Source organism: Otolemur garnettii, unplaced genomic scaffold (genome assembly GCF_000181295.1).
Source record: "Otolemur garnettii isolate 467f Iridium unplaced genomic scaffold, OtoGar3 scaffold00029, whole genome shotgun sequence".
Lineage (NCBI taxonomy): Eukaryota > Metazoa > Chordata > Mammalia > Primates > Galagidae > Otolemur > Otolemur garnettii.
Window position 1 is genome coordinate 3312118 of NW_003852424.1, and position 19644 is coordinate 3331761.

At 45.1% G+C, this 19644-nt stretch overlaps 1 protein-coding gene across 2 annotated transcripts in view; it reads left to right on the forward strand.

Moving 5' to 3' along the window:
• Positions 1–19644, forward strand: part of IGF1R (insulin like growth factor 1 receptor) — a 325080-nt gene that overhangs the window by 286383 nt on the left and 19053 nt on the right. Inside the window, exons 11-17 of one of the 2 annotated variants that reach the window (XM_003788643.2) lie at positions 2503–2786; positions 4167–4303; positions 4820–4979; positions 10302–10404; positions 10987–11057; positions 15158–15387; positions 15670–15780. In XM_003788643.2, the coding sequence (XP_003788691.1) occupies positions 2503–2786; positions 4167–4303; positions 4820–4979; positions 10302–10404; positions 10987–11057; positions 15158–15387; positions 15670–15780 (1096 nt within the window). The remainder of the gene's footprint in view (positions 1–2502; positions 2787–4166; positions 4304–4819; positions 4980–10301; positions 10405–10986; positions 11058–15157; positions 15388–15669; positions 15781–19644) is intronic. The other variant, XM_012804437.2, reaches the window with a different exon arrangement.

The window sequence follows — 19644 nt, forward strand, 5'->3', positions numbered from 1 at the left end:
CACGCATCGTGTGTGTTTCGGAACAGAATGGATGCTGGCGTTTGTAGCATTGGTTTCTGAAGTCAGTATTTGGTGGTAAATGCTTTTCATTGACCTTTGTCTGTCTTCAGTCACCTACCTTGATAGTTGGGTATTAGTAGCTAAAATGGTGGCAGAATATGGGAAGTAAAGGCTTTTCAGTAGGAGAGGGTGTATATTGTGACGGGGCGTGTGGAGTTGGCAGTCATGTTTACTACTGGTCACGCCATTTGGAAATGTAGCCGTTTACAGAGAATCACGAAGGGGCCATTGTACTTACCCATAGCTGTCTTCCAGATCATGTCCTATGTTGCCCCCTTCCCCAAGTCCCTGACTTGGTTGTGTATGACTGTGCAGTCTCTGAAAGTGTAGTGCTTATAAATGAGTAAACTCCTGCATGTGCTTCATGACGTGACCTCAGTTCAAAATTGGCAGGCTGGGAGAGGGTTTTTTTTTTTTTTTTTTTAAGAGACAGAGTCTTACGCTGTCGCCCTCAGTAGATTTCTATGGTGTCACAGCTCATATCAACCTCCTGCTCTTGGGCTTAGGCGATTCCCCTGCCTCAGCCTCCTGAGTAGCTGGGACTACAGGCACCCAATACAACACCCAGCTATTTTTTTGCTGCAGTTTGGCCGGGGCCGGGTTTGAACCCGCTGCCCTGGGTATATGGGGTCAGCGCCCCACTCACTGAGCCACAGGTGCCACCTTGGGAGAGGGGTTTTAACGCAGTATTCTTAATGTTTTGCAGGGCATCTTAAGCAACTTCTTATGGACACGAGTGTGTGTTGGTGGTTTTTTTTTTTTTTTTTTAAGGGAAGGCTGGAAATGTGTTGATAATGCATTGAAAAAAAGATCTCCCCAGTAATAAACCTGGTTTCTTGTGTTCTCATTCAGGAGGGCTGGCTGGCTGATTTGCAGGGTGTGAGGTGGGGGATTAGCAGCCTCATTTCCTAACCCTTCCTCCCAAGTGTTGTGAAAGCAAACACACACCCCTGTCGTGTGCTCCTCTGCCTACTGGAATAAAGGTGTGTGGGTCACGCCTTTGGTGGGGCCCTGTATCCCACTGCATGAAGAAGAACCGTGTTTTCCTCAGGGGGATGAATCCCTGTGCTAGTAGTTGGGGAACAGGGGCTCTTTCCCCAGGCTCCTTCCAGGTTTGGGCCCAGGCTGAGCATCAGCTTCGTGTGGCTCCTGGGACACCTCCTTCCCTGAGGAGCTGCTGCTGCTGTCCCCTGCGTGAGACTGAGGGGCTGTCCATTTTCTGGGCATTCTCACTTCCTCCGGATGACAGGATTTGTCCCATGTGCTTCCTGCCTTTTTCCCATTTCCAAGACTAGTGACTCAAGCCAGCAGCCTCAGTACCCTAATTTGCTGCGGTATGTCTATGTCTGAGCTGAGGGTTACTGAGGGTGCTTCTCTCTATTCAGCTTTTTTTTGTTTCTGTAATATCAGAGTCCAGTTTTTAAGGGTTCCTGGGAGAGTCACAAAACCCACTTTAACATTCAGCCAGAGCTGTGAGTGGAGATCTGTACCCTCCTGCTCCTTGGACTGCTTCACCCGCTTTGGGGTGTGCGTGTCCTCCCCGGAGATTTTGTACACTCCCTTTCACTTTCTGTCTGTAGCTGTTATTCCAAGCTTCTCAAACCCCTGGCAGAGACTCTGCCCTTCTTGGGAGGCCACAAGTGTTCCCTGCTGAGTAGGAGGAGGCAAAACCAGGCCCAGGAGACCAAATGTGTGTACACAGACTCCAGGAGCTTGTGCAAGGCTGTCAGCAGGAGCTCTGGGAGAAAGGCCCAGGGGTCCAAGCAAGTGCTCACTGCTCAGCTCCAGGCACCAGTAGTTAATTTCCACGTGCAAGGGGATCAAAGGAGCCACCACTATAAGCCTTTGAATTCCCACGGCCCCATCTGTCCTGGGACCTATGCCACACACCCCAGCTCTTACCAACACCCTAATAAATCTTAGTGCCACCAGGAGGTTTGTCACCTTTAATGCTTTTGACCATAAGGTCTATGACCAGATGGCACCAGCATTCTGATAAAATAGCCGGGACATTGCCTGGCCAAGAGTGGCTGAGGCCTTGTTTGTCTCCAGGTTTAAAGGAATAACCACTCTGAGAGCTGGGGCACTTTGTGTATGGAGTTTGGGGTTTTTAGAATTAGAGAAGGCAAGATAAACAATGAAGAAGAAGGCTAGGTGTGTGGCACAGCGCCTATAACCCTAACCCTTGGGGAGGCTGAGGCAGGAGCATCCCTTGAGCCCAGGAGTTTGAGGTTGCAGTGAGCTATGATGCTGCCACTGCACTCTTGCCTGGGTGACGGAGCAAGGCCCATTCCTTCAATAAAGAAAGAAGGAAATCCCTGTATTACTTGTTGGTTCTCATGCCAAGGTTAAGATTTTTCTTTTCTGTTACTCTTACCCAAGTCATAGAAAAGACAAAAGAGGTAGAAGCACATACAATCCAACTTTCTCTCTTTCTCACAGACCTGAAAGGAAGCGAAGGGACGTCATGCAAGTGGCCAACACTACCATGTCCAGCCGAAGCAGGAACACCACAGCAGTGGACACCTACAATATCACAGACCCGGAGGAGCTTGAGACAGAGTACCCTTTTTTTGAGAGCAGAGTAGACAACAAAGAGAGAACTGTCATTTCAAACCTGCGGCCTTTTACATTGTACCGCATTGATATCCATAGCTGTAACCACGAGGCTGAGAAGCTGGGCTGCAGTGCCTCCAACTTTGTGTTTGCAAGAACCATGCCTGCAGGTATGGTGTGATCCAGCTAGCCCCCTTGCTGATTCCCTAAAGCCTAGTGGAGAAGACTGTGTTTTATAGACACAGGGTCTGACACCAGGCCCATGCTCCTTAGTCTGGCGTCTGCCTACTAAATGATGTGTGATCACTGGTAGGCAGCTTGGTAGACCAGACACAACAGGGAGTAGAGCCTTGCTCTCCAAGTGATATCACTTCCAGTGGTCTCCCGTGATAAGTTCTGAGAGCAGGGAGCTCCCTGCAGGTTCCACTCTCCTCCTACTTCTTGGTTTATACTATGCTAGCTGGTGTCCCCTTGTCCATTTGTATACAGGTAAGTTAGGCTGCTCCCTCCTGAGTGCTCACAGACTAACCTTCCCAGTTACTCACTCACTCCTCAGGTAAACTCCCTGCAGTCTCTGGTCCTGCTTGTCTGGTTGTCTTCAGCTTTCCCTTGTATGTTAGACATTGCCTGTCACTCAGCTAGCTGTTTGCCCATCTTTGAAGTGGGTGAACTGCCCAGGCCTTCTTCCGGCAGGAGGCTCTAGGTAGCAGAAGGAGCAAGGGGTGACTAGAGTCCAGGAAGCAGGGTCTCCTGTACACAATTCTGACACTGATGTGCAACACATCTTGGGTAGCCATCAGCCTTCCATGTCTCAGTTTCCCAAGCCTTCCTAGGAAAAATGTATACCACCTGAGCCCGCAGTGCCTTTCCAGCTGTAACTTCCCAGGACCTTTGCTCACCACTTTGCAGAATAGAGAAACTACCATAAGGTCTGCTGGCAGTGACAGGAGTTGATGCCAGCAGGAAGCGCTTGCTCCTGGCACCAACTTCTTCAGGGGCCACTTGGGGCCATTTTTCACACCTGTGTAAAAACTGCAGCTGCTGTGTGTAGACACGATCTGGGAGGGTCCTGCCACCGCCTGGAGGCCCTGTGCACTGCATCTGCTCTCTTGCCACCTCTGCAATGCTGCTTCTGTCCCATGGTTTCCTTTTTTTTTTTTTGCAGTTTTTGGCAGGGGGCTGAGTTTGAACACGCCACTTCCGGCATATGGGGCCATTGCCTTACTCCTTTGAGCCATAGGCACCGCCCCATGGTTTCCTTTTTTCAAGTGGTGGTAGCCAAACGGAAGAAGAAAGTTAATTTAGGTTGCCAAGATTTTCCTACCATGCTTGGTAGCAGGCTTTCCTGCTGGGGGACTGGGGCGGAGGGGGAGGATCCTATGACACCCTGAGGTGTTCATGTCATCCATTTGGTCCAGTTTTGAAACCTCTCCTCTTGTAATTAGCCACAGGCCTAGGCAGACTGAGGAGTTACTCAGGTCAGCCCTGTGTTGGTCTCACTCCCCAGAGACCTGAATCCAACATGGTTGCTTGTTTAAATTGTTGTGCAGAAGGAGCAGATGACATTCCTGGGCCAGTCACCTGGGAGCCAAGGCCTGAAAACTCCATCTTTTTAAAGTGGCCAGAACCTGAGAATCCCAATGGATTGATTCTAATGTATGAAATTAAATATGGATCACAAGTTGAGGTAAGAGTGAAGCTGCAGTCCATGTCTACTTGTATTTCCATCAGAGTTGATAGCACGTGTTATGTCACCATGCAGGTTACCTTCTGGTTAACTTAAGACCAAAACAATAAAATCAGATGCTAAATCTGTGAGGATTTGGGTCTTTCTACCACCTGCACACTTTCTGAGGAGTACTCTACAGCTTGCAAGGAGCTGGCTCTGTGTCACCTCCCAAGAAACTTACTTCATTGTAGAAAATGACCTGTGGCATTGACTAGATCAGTCATAATAGCTTTTGCTCAGGCTGGAGTTCTTCTGGGTTCCACAAGTGTTTGATTAAAACCTTTGGGTATACTTAAAGCTACTTGAGGATAACCTAAGAGTTGGTTTGTTCCCCTTTGTGGCCAGCTGAGGTCATTGCTAGGTGGGAGGTCAGAGAGTGGGCAGCTGGAGCCACCAGTGCAGTGAGCTTTGCTGTCAGTTCCCAGATTTCTCTGAAGTTTGTGGGAAATTGACATGTCATGTTTTTCCCCCCAGGATCAACGGGAATGTGTATCCAGACAGGAGTACAGGAAATACGGAGGGGCTAAGCTGAACCGGCTAAACCCAGGGAACTATACAGCCCGAATTCAGGCTACCTCTCTCTCTGGGAATGGATCATGGACAGACCCTGTGTTCTTCTATGTCCAGGCCAAAAGTAAGACTTGTAAAGGGAATAGCATGGTAGAACCGAAAATAGGTCGGGCCAGGACTTGGGAATGTGGGGGTGCTGTGACTCTTTTATTTCTAATTTTTTTGTTAGAACAGAGTTGGCCAGCTCTCAGAAGGGTATTGCTTAAGGTACTGGCACTGTGTCTGGGAGTTTGGGCTGCAAGGATGCTGAGCTTTGGGTCTATACCTCATGTGACAGATAGGGAGAGGGCCTGAGTCCCCTCCTTTGAAATGGTGCAGCCCCTGGAGAGCTAACTTCCTTTTCAACCTAGCTATGTTTAAAGCCGTTATATCAAGAATTGAACTGACTTTTCTACCGCCTTCTTGGAGCTAGTTGGGACTCAGGGTCAGGGCTTGGAATCTTTTTTTCTTTTTAAGCTTTATTCAGATTAATATGAGGGTATAATATTTAGGTTACTTTGTTCTCACTTCCAGGGTAAAGTTCCCTTTGTAGAAGAGCAGGGCCTAGAAGTGAAAGAACTCTGAGAGTTATTTGGTCCAACCTGCTCCAGGACAGGGATCTCTGTGACAGCGTCCCAGGCTGAGGCATTCTGCCCCGCTTAACTGCCCATTGGTAAAATTCACGCATGCTCTTAAAGCACCACGGCACACGGTGTCTAGTGTTGGGTGCAGAGATTGAGTAATGGGAGTTTGTGCTCAAGCCATGAATGAGATAATTCTGAGGCTATTCTTTGGGATGATTTCAGATTTTAAAACTGAATTTTGTAAGATAACATAAGCAAAACAAGGGCCATATACTTTTTAGACCAAGAAAATTTAACATTTTTTTTTGGTGAAATTGTTTCCATACAGAGTTTCTGATAATTCTTATTAGAAGCCCAGTTTGTTAGATTATTTCATGTTCATGTAATGGGATCCAGTTTGGCATAACACCTTTCTTTCTTGCTCCCCGAAAACAATAGCAGTGTAGTCCTGCCTGGTGTTAGTACTCTTGGGTCTAGTGGTGGTAGTCTCTGATGTCCAGGCTCCAATTGCCTGATCTGTAGTCTAAGACAAGCACTGTACATACCCAGCAATCTCACCTCTGGGTCCAAAGGAAATGAAATGAGCACATCAAAGAGACACCTGCACTGTCATGTTCATTGCAGCTATGTTCATGGTAGTCAGGATACAGACTCATCTTAATGTCCATCAGCAGATGGAGGATAAAGAAAACATGGTGTGTGAGGGTGTAATGATTAAGTTCTCAAATTCTTCCTTACTACAGACGCCACCTTGGGAAGCTATGCACCAATGCCAGCACCTAGTCTACCCTTCAAAGCAGTTCTAGAACTTTGTTTTCTGGAATGCCCATCAGAGCTATCATCATACTGCACACAAAAACACACAACAACAATGATAAACAGGTGAACAGGCCAGGTACGGTGGCTCATGCCTGTAATCCTAGCTGAACCAGTTGTACTGGGACACGTGGGTATGCATACAAGCCACCCTATCCAAACTCGTACATCTCCCATATGCTAGAACTCCTTTTGCAGCCTAACTCCTCCACCTAGCAAATGCCTGTTGATCCAGCCATACGTAGCTCTGCACCTCCCATAATGAACAGGACAAACAGCTCTGCAGTTTTTGCATAGTCTAAAAAAATAATAATAAATAATAACAAATGACACTTAGCAATACACTGCCACATGTCAACAGGAACACAGCTGTGAGACACTGATAAACCAGGGTTTTGAAACCTTACCAAGTTATTTGTACAGTGCTGCCAACTTAAGCACACCGTGGTGAGTTCATAAACTTGAGGATAATGTAAGAGTTGGTTACGTTAACCTCGTATGATGAGGCTCTGATGGCCATTTCAGAAAAAGAGTACCAAAATTGGCTTGAAGGGTGGACTAGGCACTGGCATTAGTGCATAGCTAGCTTCCCAAGGGGAATACTTCAAAGGTGACCATAGTTACATTTAGCAGTGAGGCATGTAGCACCTTTTCTAGGATGAATTCATGAACCTAATTGTCAGTCCTTGGATATACACGATGAAATACTTTTAGCCTTAAAAAAGAAGAAAATCCTGTTATTTGCGACATAGATAAACCTGGAGGACATTATGTTAAGTGATGATCTCTCTTATATGTGCAATCTCATAAAGGTTAAGAGTAGATTGGTGGTTACCAGGGATTGGGGCAGGTGGGGCTTTGGGGAGATAATGGTCAAAGGATAAAAAATTCAGTTGCCTAGGAATAAGTTCAAAAGATCTTTTGCAGCACCAGGTGACTATACTTAATAAAGTATTCTTTAAAACTGCTAAGAGAATAGTTTTAAGTGTTCTTACCACAAAAACTTCACAAGCGTATGAGGCAATGTATACATTAATTAGCTCAGTGGAGGAGCCATTCCACAATGTATACATATTTCAAAAACAACTGCTGTACATGATAAATAGATGTAATTTTTGTCGATTAGAATTAATTTTGTTTAAAAAAAAAAATAAAAACCAAGGACTGCATTAGTCCATCTGGTTAGCAACAGATATTCCAAAGCTGTGCATGATACCTGAAAATCCTAATACTGGTAGATACAGCAAAGGAAGGATGGGGCCTATAGCATTGCAAACCTTGAGCCAACATTGTATGTGCCTGAGTTCAAGTTTTAGGGGTAAACAGCTGAGTAGGCAGGTAATTTTGTCAATGAAAATAGTCTGAATTCTCCCTTTTAGTCCATTTATCCTAGTCTTACCAGCTAGTCTGTGCAACCTTCTGAGTTCTAGAATGTTCATAGTATTCCTGCAACCCTGTCCAAGGCAGCGGCTTGCTTTCTCTCCCTACTTTGTCTGTCTGTCTCCCCTTCTCTCTCCCATCTCCCCTTCCTCCATCCTCAGCAACATAGCCTAGTTTAGGGGTCTTATGGTCTTTGAGACAGCAGCCTTGGCTCCTGGGCTTGGGTAAATTTGGCTTGTTTTGGAGACCCTGCCTGCTTGTGCTGCTCCATCTTTAGCCCCATGACTGCCAGGATGCCAGTGGGAAACCCAGGAGTCCTTCTGATGGAATTCTGCCCACAGAAGTTGGCACATGCTACATGGAAATAGGATCTGCATGCTGGCGTTACTGCTAGGATGTTTTTTCCTTATGTGAGATAAGACTCTCTCCTGCTGCAGTTTAGAGTCTCATTTCTTGTTTAATCTACAAAGGAGACGGATGCTTTGGAAGCTTTCTGGTGACTGCTCTCCTTATAGGAATTCTACCTGTGCTTGAATACTATTAAGTGACCCTTCACACGTCTCTCTTCCAGATGAAATAATCACAAGCCTTTTGGCCTTTTCTTGTAGCCTAACCTCTTGCACCAATTTTCTAGCCATTTAATTACTTTGTTCTTTCCTGGACATGTTCCAGTTTCTCACTGTCCCTGTTGAAATATGAAATCAAAAAGAACATGATACAACCTGACCAGTAGAATAAGTGATACAAATATAAGAAATAGGCCTTAGGAGAGGGGAAAAAAAGCTAACTTCCCCCTTAGCAATGATAACTTGTGAGTATTTTAAGGAATTAGAACATGCAGGAACCTGCATCTGCTTCAAGAAATAAAATATCAATAAAAGTATTTTTCATCTTTGATAAAAGTATCTTTAATTTTAAAATTAAAAATAACTTTAATAGTCCACAAATAATAATTATGATAGAGTTTTTAGTGGCGAAATAATCACTGATGGGTAACTTATGATCAATGTTACCTGGTCCCCAGTGAGTTCCAACCCCATTTCCACGTATACATCTCTACTTGGGTATCCCATGGCTACTTCAAGCTTCTTGTGCCAAAATCCAAAAATCCCAAATCATATCTACTGCACTCAAAACGCTTCTTGTCTTCTTTGTCCCATGTCTCAGGCCACACAATCCCCTCATCACCCAAGCCAGCAACCTCACAGCCATCCCTCACTCTGCTTTCTCTCCAACCACCTGTTTTTTATTCCTACCACAATCTGGTGGACTCTGCCACCAGATTAAATACCTCTGGAATCCAGCCCTTCCATTGCCACCCACATTGCCGCAGGTGAGCCTCCAGGTTGCCCCGTTATGGGAATAGTATAAGCTGTGGGCACAGGAAGGCGCCTCCTGTAGAAAAGGAACAGGGCTTCTTCACAGAGTCTAAACGGGGGAGTGTGTATCATGCCCAGGGGACATGGGGTGTCCCTCTCTCCAAGACATGGCAGTGTCTCCTCTCTGATGCCAGGCCCTCGAGTCTGTCCTCAGCATGGCCATCTCCCTGGTGTATAAGTGTCATCAGCTTACTGCTGAGCCTGAATGATTTTGCTGGCTCCTTTTAATCTGTGGAGTTGAAACTGCTCGGCTTGGACAGGGCCCCTTGTGAGCCAGCCCTGACTTCTCTCCAGGATCATCTCCAAGCCATTTCTCACCAAGGAACACATGGCTTTCTCCTTCAGTACTCGGGTAAAAGGAGCCTGTCCTTGGGGAGCATCCCTCGACTCCCTTTTCTTCTCTCCCTGCTTCTCCACATCCTTGCTGTCTGTGCAGTCCATTTTTCCAGGGGTCATACAACCCATTGACAAGGATTTCCCCCATCCTGCAGAATGTTCCAGGGTGTGGGTCCATGTCCAGGTGCCCAGTCTGGTGATGTGTGCTGCTGCTGCAGCAGGTCCTGTGGTCTCACTCTTGTGACCAGACTCATGTGTTTGTGGGGCATTCAGAGCAGCGTGGGCAGGGATGCTATCCACCTGTTTTTTTGTATGTGTTCCCTTTTTTAAAAGTCCACATTAATATGAGGATACCAACAATTAAGTTACAGTGTTTGCATTTGTTAGGTAAGGTCACTATTTTAGTTGTATTCTGCACCCAGGAGCTGTGCCACATACCCTTACATGGTGCCCACTAGGTGGGAGCATTCCAGTCCCCTTCCCTCATGTGTTCTTTTATTTCAAATTGTCTGTGGCACTTCCTTAAGACAGATAAAGGTCAACGTGGCTGGATAAAAATCTTATCCATTTTATTTTTAGCAAATGTATGCATTTTCACTAATAGTCATTCAACTGCAAGCAAAGATTATTTTCTTTTAGTCCATCAGTCTGTCTGTTACATCAGAATATACTGTACTAAAAAAAATTATACAGTTCACTCTGTACTTATTTAATCTTTTTTCAAATAATTCAGCTTGTTTGATGTGTTATTGCCGATAACCATTTAGCTCAGGAATTCCAACTGCATGATAGAAGTAAAGAAATATTCGGAAATTGGTTTTTTTTTTTTTTCTTTTCATACTTCCAGCTGAATTTCAAAACCAAAGTGAGTTTACCTAATCACATTTTATCATTTCCTCCCCTTTGCTGCAGCAGGATATGAAAATTTCATCCATCTGATCATTGCTCTGCCCGTGGCTGTCCTGCTGGTCGTGGGAGGGTTGTTCCTCATGCTGTACGTCTTCCACAGAAAGAGGTCAGTGACTTGTGCCAAGTTCAAATACTTCTGCAGCTAAGTAGTGTGATGATTTGTATATGTATGGAGGTAGTCTTGTTAAGGATTTTGAGGAAATAGTCTATGGATTGCAAAGACTGATTTTTCCAGACAGTTGTTCTTGACAGGAAAGAGAACATTTTCTGATAATTTTAACCACAAGCAACAAGATGTGTTTTGATAGTACAGACCTTCCCCGTACCGGCTGTCGTGTTGCACAGATACTGCAACTTAGGCAAGCTTTTCTGAACTTGATGTTTCACCCCTCCCAATCAGATAAGCTGTTCTGTCATTTTCCAATGAAGGAAAGAAATAAATGTTTCCTAAAAAGCTCTGATCTGAGGGGCTGAAGAAGCCAAAAGACACGTTAGCAAATGTCTGCTGGCCACTCCAGGCCTGACTCAGGAGTGTTAGGCAAGAGCTGCCATGAACAGAACACTCCCCACGCCTTTGTCCAGATGCTTCAGCAAACAGCACACAAGGCTGTGAACACAAAGATGGAAGGGACACACAGAAACGTATAGAGATGAGTCTTGTTAACCTAAATCTTATCTTTTCTGACAGAAATAACAACAGGCTTGGGAATGGAGTGCTGTATGCGTCTGTGAACCCAGAGTACTTCAGCGCTGCTGATGGTGAGGGTCCCAGCCACATTCACTGCCAGAGTTCAGGGGAGGTGGATAGGGAGCTTTTAGGAGTGTTGCTAATTAGGGGAAGGGAAGAGTTTGCATTATTTCAAGATATCTTGGGCCTTGGGTCCGTCTTCATTCATATTTCTCTCTTTTTTTTTTTCTTTTTTGATCAAAATTTTTAGTAGTTCAGAGACTATATCAAAACTTCTGGGATGTGGGGTGCCCCAAGGAAAAACAGGCTTCAGAGATGAATGTGGCCAGCCCAGTAATTAATTTATTTAATTGCTTGAAATTTTATGCTAGAATGAAAAAAAGGTTTTTAATTGTTAACATCTACATAGAAGATAGGCTGCAGCTGACAAACAGCCCTTTTAAACTAGTTTCAGTTTGAGCATCATATCATTATAATTGCCTCTCTGCTCATTTTATCTTGGAATTCTTCTGTCATTTCCTCCTGACTACGGCTGTGCCCTCATGGCTCCATCCACATTACTTTTGCTGATAACTAATTAGGGCCATTCAGTTCAGTGTCTGGAAGCTGGGTCGTACTCAATAGTTATTTCTTTTTCCCCCTTTTTTTCTCTTTTCTTCCAAGTATGCTCTCACCCAAACCTTTTGAGTAAATCAGATGGAGGTGGGGTTAGTCATCAGTCTCAGTCATTTTTCTTCCATTAACTGCTCCTCTGCTAGGGGCTTTTACGAAGACCATTTCATTTGCTCCTGACATCCCTGAAAAGTGCGTTTTCTCAATGTCCATCTGTAGATGAGGAAATGAGCTCCAAGAATGCTCTTCTCAGGCTCACATACCTAGACAGTTTAGAAGTCAGGATGAGAATTCAGTCACCGTGGAAAGGGCTATGAGGTTCCCTGGGCAATCCCGAAAGCTGGGCAGAAGGAGGGGCTGGATTGGGCTCATTTATGTGTGAATTTGGTGAATGTGTTCAGAAAAGGTGTTTGCTGTCTTCTTCAGGAAAAGTGAAAGTAGATGAACAGGAGATATGAGATACAGAGTGGTGATTATTCTACTTGATTTCCTGATCAAGAGAAAACATAAGATAATTTTTGATCTTTGAAAAGCTCTGTATAAATGTCTAAAGCTTTACTATGATTTCTTTGCTCATTTCTAACTCAGTTATGTTTGTAGGAAAGCCAATCAAAAGCAGCCTTCTCCGAATGGGAATAGTGTGGATGTTATCCTTGTCTTTATAAAGGTCTCACAAAGGTTTTTTTTAATAGTCACATATACTCATATATTTGTATGTGTGTTTATAACGCATAGAGAACATTCTGGAAGGATGCACACCACACTTACAAGGGTTGTACCTTGTGGAGAGAATCTTTCCCTAAAAAAAAACAAACAAACAAAATGCCAGGAATGGCGTCACATACCTGTGGTCTTGGCCACTTGAGAGACTAAAGTGGGAGGATTGCTTGAATAGGAGTTTGAGGCCCACCTGAGCAACATAGCAAGACCCTGTCTCTTTAAACAAGCAAGCAAGTATGCATACTTTATATAAATAATGGCATTTTAAAAAATCAAGGTAAGGGAGTCATCACAGACAATGAAATTGATAGAGATAAGGCAAGGCCACTCCCCCTGTCTACTAGTATGGAATACAATGGTACTAAATCTACTCTTCTTTGGAGTAAAGCTCTGAAGGTTAGCTTTTGTAGTTTTTGGCTATGAAGTACCCAGGAAGTTTAGAAAAAGCATGAGTACAATAAATTCACTCTTTAGTGGTGATTTGAATTCAAATTTTGTGTCCTTCCATAATGCATTCGTCACATGTCCTGGTTCTTTGTTAAAACAAAACAAAACAAAAACAGTCTTATTGCCACCCAGGCCAACAGGTGGGTACACTGTTACCTCATTTGAACTTAATTTATTTGACTTTTTGACAAACACCATATAGCTAGTTTCCTCTAGGGATGACAAAATGACACTGTAGTCAAAACTGCTTTAAAAACTTCTTTCTCCCAAAGCTAATCTGCATGTCACCTGTCTCCAAAGTACACTGAAATTCTCCTACAGGAAAGTGCTGATAACATTGTGTGCAGTGATGTCTCCTGGCTGGTGGAGCTCAGGACTGCTGGTTAAAGTCAAAGCTGATGGGTTGAATCTAAAGTCAAGGATTGTGAGGGTATTGACTTCAGGGACCTCCAAAGAAATAGATGTGCTTAGTTTTAACCCACATTTTTATGGCATGCTACCTACTTACTCTCATTTAAAGCAAGCCTGAATTCTCAGAGATCAGTGAACAGCGACGGGGAATCCTTACATTTTCCGAAGGGCGTTGTGAAGAGCCTTATCTGCTGCATAGCTGTCTTGCACAGTCACTTGTCTGAGCAAAGACCAGCCCCTTCGTCATCTCAGCCAGCTGGAGGATAGAGTTCCATTTCTGAAATTCTTAAATACCCTATGTAGGATGATCTACAAAATGTGTATGAAAGAAAATTCAAGACGACTAATAAGTCCATACTGGACACTCCTCAGTGGTGTAAATGGGTGGTGTCTCCTGGGCCTAATTTATAATCAACATCTTTCCTGGGCAGCACCTGTGGCTCAGTGAGTAGGGCACCGGCCCCATATAAGGAGGGTGGTAGGTTCAAATACAGCCCTGGCCAAACTGGAACAAAAAAATAGCCAGGCGTTGTGATGGGCACCTATAGTCCCAGCTACTTGGGAGGCTGAGGCAAGAGAATTGCCTAAGCCCAAGAGCTGGAGGTTGCTGTGAGCTGTGAAGCCACGACACTCTACCAAGGGTGACAGATAAGACTTTGTCTCTTAAGAAAAAAAAAATCTTTCCTTTGAGGCATCACTTAAAAGCTAATACTTGGGACATAGAGGATGTTAGAATACAGCTGTCAGCTCATTGCTTCTTTCACACCCAGCCACAGAACCAAGGGCAGCACCTGATGCATAAAAGCAAAGACGGGCACAGCCCCCATTTGCTGGTCCTTCTGCATTCCTGAACCAGGACCACCTTCCTGCCGGGCAATGTGTGATGGAGCCTGTTGGCAGGTCCCCTTTAGGCAGGGACATTAGCACACAATGTTAGAATAATAAAGGTTATGACTGAAATGTCTTATGGAATAGGTTGATTTCTATGGACGGAGCCTCAGTTTGGGTTTGTTTTCTTCACTTCTCTCTGTTTCACCTTCCTTCCTGTCTAAAGTTATTTATTTATTTTCTCGAAGCTAACGAGACAGAATCTGGAGAAGAAATCATATTCAGGCTCAATATTTATCTTGTGCCCCTCCCAACTTGTTACCCCGTGGTGGAGGTCCCTGAGTTCACAGAGCCCAAACCAAAGCCCCAGGAGCCCCGTCTGTTCATCGGCTGCGACTGCTGTCCTCTCCACACCAGGCACCACTGGTCCTCTCAGTCCCAGAGTCCTGTGGCTTCTGCAGCTCATGAGAGGTCTGGGGGTCAAATACTGACAGCTTATTTCAAGATGGACTAGTGACATTCAAGTGTTAGATAGCGCAGGCCTGGAGTCAGTATTGAGGACCCTGATGCCGCTTCTGGATCCATCTGCAAAGTAGAACCCCACGTACAATGTTATCACCTCTTACACACACCTCTGACCTGCCCTGATCCAGAAGAAAAACTCTTCTATCTTCCTACTTCTCTTCTCTTTTTCTGATTTGAGTTTTAATCTATTGATGAAGATGGATGAAATCCAAACCTCCTAGAACCCTAGAACCCTGCTTGTCCATTTCATCCAGTTTTTCTAGCTCCTATAATTAATTTACATTTATCAGAGAATAGAGTTTTTAAAATAAATAAAAGGGACCACTGCTTTCTTTGCTGTCCTCGGTTTCTTTGCTTCTTCTGGTCTTCATCTACTGTTAGTATCCTCAAATTATCTTGAAATCCTCAAAGATTCAAATATGCCAACCCCTGACATACAAGTGTCTTACTCAAATCTATAGCACACAGACAGAGTTTAGAGCAAGCCGGGCCCCTGTCTCCTGGTATTTTCCTTTGTGGGTTTTAGGAAGTGACGTTGTGTGTTCCTCAGTTCACAGTTGCCATGAAAGCAGGTTCTGTGCAAGGGCTCATTTCCATGCTTGTTTAACTTTCCATTTCTTCTTTATAGTGTATGTACCTGACGAGTGGGAGGTAGCTCGAGAGAAAATCACCATGAACAGAGAGCTCGGGCAGGGGTCATTTGGGATGGTCTACGAAGGAGTTGCCAAGGGCGTGGTTAAAGATGAGCCTGAAACCAGGGTGGCCATAAAAACGGTGAACGAGGCCGCAAGCATGCGTGAAAGGATTGAGTTTCTCAACGAGGCTTCTGTGATGAAGGAGTTCAATTGTCACCATGTGGTAAGAGAAGGTCCCTGAAAAGCCAGAATCCAGTACAGGGAGGATGTGTCCCACAGGGCCCTCGTGTGTTTGAGGCCATCCCGTGTGTGGGTTTGCTGTCCCAGCCTGTCTTCTGGATAGTCACCTGCTGCCTCACCATCCCCTGCAGATCCCTGTGGTCAGGGCGGTTGGGATGGATCCCAGGTCACCAGCTCTGGCACCACATGGACAGATCTGGACAGCATGGGCAGTGGTGAGGGCCGTGCACACCCTCGAAGTCTTTTTCTTTCTGATTGTTCCCAGGTGCGGTTGCTCGGTGTGGTGTCCCAAGGTCAGCCAACGCTGGTCATCATGGAGCTGATGACACGGGGTGATCTCAAAAGTTACCTCAGGTCTCTGAGGCCAGAAATGGAGGTCAGTTTTTATTTTTGCCAACTTCACACATGATTTTGCCCATTCTCTTTCCTTTAGAAACTCCCTGCTGGGAAAATACTGTGTCTTTAAGTCACTTTGCTTTTCAGCAAGGAGTGTTTCTCACAGCATGCTGAGTTATAGGTCCTTTATGTGAAGGATTTCCCCAACAGAGGAAGGCTTCTATCTTTGTGAAAGGTGTTTATTGTTCCTTGGATGCCACTGCGCCTTTGTCCCTGCACTCCCTCCTCCCACGTTCCATCCCATGTCTCATGTCCATCTGCCAGACCATGCTGGTGCACACCTTCCCTGATGCATGCCTGCCCCTGGCCAGGAGTGGCTGCCACCTCCACTGACTTCTCAGTGTGCTCAACTCATCTTCTTCGCACAAGTCCTTGTGTCCTGTGGTGTTGCTATTGGGGTACGTCCCTCTGCACCCCATAGAGTTTTGCTTTTCATCCCAGGTCCGGTATGCATGCAGCTCAGGGCAGTGTTTGTGGTAGGCATTTGACAAATTAAAGATCTGTGTCAATCTGACTGGATTCTTGCCCCTGCATCTGGGAAGCTGCTGAGGCAATTTCCCACCCGGCTCATTCATAAGCGCGTGCACACACACACAGCCCTTCCCTTGCACTGTCAGCAGTCTATGCCTGTGAGATTGGGAAGTCAGATCTCTCAAACTCTGCATCTGCATTTCAAGCTTGATCCTGATTCAGTGTCTTGCTTGCACTTTCAAGTAATAGTCTCCTCAGCTGCCCGATCTCTGCTTAGTCTACAAAAAAATTTTATTTAGGTCATGAGTTTCAGACCCTAAGCCTGCCAAAGTCCTGTGTGATTTTTCATCAAGTCACTGTGGTGCCTCACCTTCTAGATTCCTAAACCATGAACCAGTCTTACCAGTAAACAATTCTGAGAATAAACCAGTAGATAAATGCTGAGATGGTACCAGCAATGCCCACCTTTTCATGTGGTTGCCTCAGTGGGTCCAAAGCCCTTACCTTGACCCTGGCTTGGCTTCTTTAGGAGAAGGGGTCTGCTTGTATTGCAGAAATGCAATAACTTCCCTTTTTCTATCCCTTTGGAATTTCTCTTGCTGTTCTCTGTGAGGTTTGATTTTTTATTTTCTTCTTTTATTTATCTTTTATTTTTTTAAGACAGAGTCTCACTATGTCGTCCTGGGTAGAGTGCTATGGCGTCACAGCTCACAGCAACCTCTGGCTTAAGCGATTTTCTTGCCTCAGCCTCCCAAGTAGCTGGGACTACTGGCACCCACTGCAATGCCCGCCTGGCTATTTTTTGGTTGCAGTTGTCATCATTTAGCAGGTCCAGGCTGGGCTCGAACCCCCACAGCTTCAGTGTATGTGGCTGGCACCCTACTCACTGAGCTATGGGTGCCAAGCCTATTTTCTTCTTTTAATCTACAACTTCATCATGGTTGCTCCCTTGCAGTGGAAGTAAAGTTCAGGCACCTGTTCACTTTTTTTTTTATTTGTTGTTTTTTTTTTTTTTAGAGACAGAGTCTCACTTTGTCGTCCTCGGTAGAGTGCTGTGACATCACAGCTCTCAGCAACCTCTAGCTCTTGGGCTTAGGTGAGTCTCTTGCCTTAGCCTCCCGAGTAGCTGGGACTACAGGTGCCTGCCACAACGCCCAGCTATCTTTCTGTTGCAGTTCATCCAGGGCCGGGTTTGGACCTGCCACTCTTGGTATGTGCTGGTGCCCTACACACTGAGCCACAGGCACCGCCCCACCTGTTCACTTTTGACTTCATTTATTTCCAACACTTGGTGTTCAAGTTCTGCAAGAGCCACAAGGCCAAGTATGGACTGAGGCAGGACAGGGGGGCGATTCACAATACTTTCACCCCTTGTCTTGCCTAGCCTTCGGCCCCAGGACCCCTGGGTGTTTGTGGCTTTTCCTGGCTCTCCTTAATACACAGTCAAGAATGAAGGAGAAAATTTTGGTCCAACAAGTGACTGGTGATGTGGCAGGAGAATTCTTGCCAGCGTCATTTCAAGTACCTCTGAAAAGTATGGAACTCAGTCCCATCGTCCCCAATTTCAGGCACAGAATAAAAACTCAGGACATGTGGTCTTAGTGCTGGCTCTGTCACCATCTGAGGACAACAGGTAGCCACTAAAGGCTTATGGACCTCTGTTTCATTATGGGTAAAATAAGAGGGTTGGACAGAATGTTTCCTGGAAATCCTCTCCAGGACCAGAATTTCCCTATAGAGGTGTCAAATTTAAATATTTTCTTTCTAACTTTCTAAGTCAAGTATGAAAATATGTGTGTGCTCTTCCTGAAGGTTCACAGTATTCTACTTGCTCCTCCCTAAGTTCAGATTTGCTTATTTACCTCACCAAGTGTAGGTGCCATGTATGCACTTATCTAAAGTCAGCCTCTAAGCAGGCTAAGGATTTCTGCTATCTCAGTAAATGAAAGAAGGGCAGTGTGACACCGTGAACTGACAGAATGTCAGCCCTGTCTCTCCGTGTTTGACATTAAGTTCCTTTGGGTGGTTGCATTTTTCACGTTAATTATGAATGACCACTTCATAGCAAACACCTGTACTTTATACTCCAATACTTAACTACCCAGAGAGAGACGAGACCAGGAGAGGTTCAGGCCAAGTTTAATGAAAGGGGACTGAGACCTGCCTAGACAAAGATGGCTGCTGCAGTGAGGATGGTTGGGGGCTTGTTTTTTATACTAGGCTTAGGGGGAAGAAGATTCCACAGGTTGCTGGGAGGTTTTGGCAGGCTAGAGTCTTTCCAGTGGAACTCTTAGAGTGGAGCTAGGTAGGCCTTTTGTTCTAAGGGAGGAGGAAAGGGAAGGGTTTAGGCCCCTCACATAAGTATTATCAGCATAAACTGTGTATTTCACCTGAACATTTCCTAACACAGTTGCATATTGAAAGTTCAGAAGAGGCTAAAAGGAAGTGTCATGAAAAAACGTTGTTTTCCTAAGGAGAAAAAGTATATGCAAAGATGATGGCTGGGAGCAAGAAAGTGATGGCTCTGGCTTACCCCCAGGACATAATGTCAATTGTCACAGATAAGTGAGCAGTAAGGGTATTGTAAGTCATCCATACAGCTTTTAATAGCCTCTTCAGAATTTAAATGTGTGTGTTCTTGAGCTAGGGAACTACCCCAGAGATACTGGGGAGTTGTTGTTATACTGCTTCTAAGTACTGGCTTTCCTTAGAAACTAGCACCTCATTAGGTGCTCCCAGCCAGTGCTGAGGAGCCCTGCTGGGAACCCAGCCTGCTTTCCCATTGCCCACAGGGTTGGAGCTCCAGAGGTACTGCATAGGACCTGTCAGCAAGATGGCTTTGTCGTATTGTATGACATGCTTTCTAGTCAGGGGAGCCCAGGTAAAATCTGTTGCATTAGTTACCCACAGAAGGTAAAAGCGTCTAACCTAGGGGGTGATGATTGATTTTTTGGCACTGGAAAGACTTGGGCATATGTCTTACACACATAAAACATTCTTTCAGATGGATTTATTATTGTCTGGGAGTGATTCTTTTCAATTCCCAAGTGAGTATGTTATCCTCCTCTGCAAAAAGGATGTGTTTATCCATGTTAACCTATCACCATGTTTTACACTGGTCCCCTCTAAGATAAGCTTGTCACTTGTCAGGTGCCCACAGAAAGTACAGTCCAAGGAATGCCACATTGTGCGTTGAAAAATTAATCCCAGTATTTTTGTACTTTGGAAGAAAGCTGAAGAGAAAGAAAAAGATGAAGTAATTTATAACAGTGTTTATGTGGGAAATAAAACATAGAGAGTCCGTTTGGAAAATGTATTTGCTTATTTCTGCACAGCCTTTATGATGTTCTCCCATCCTTTTACCTGCACTTTG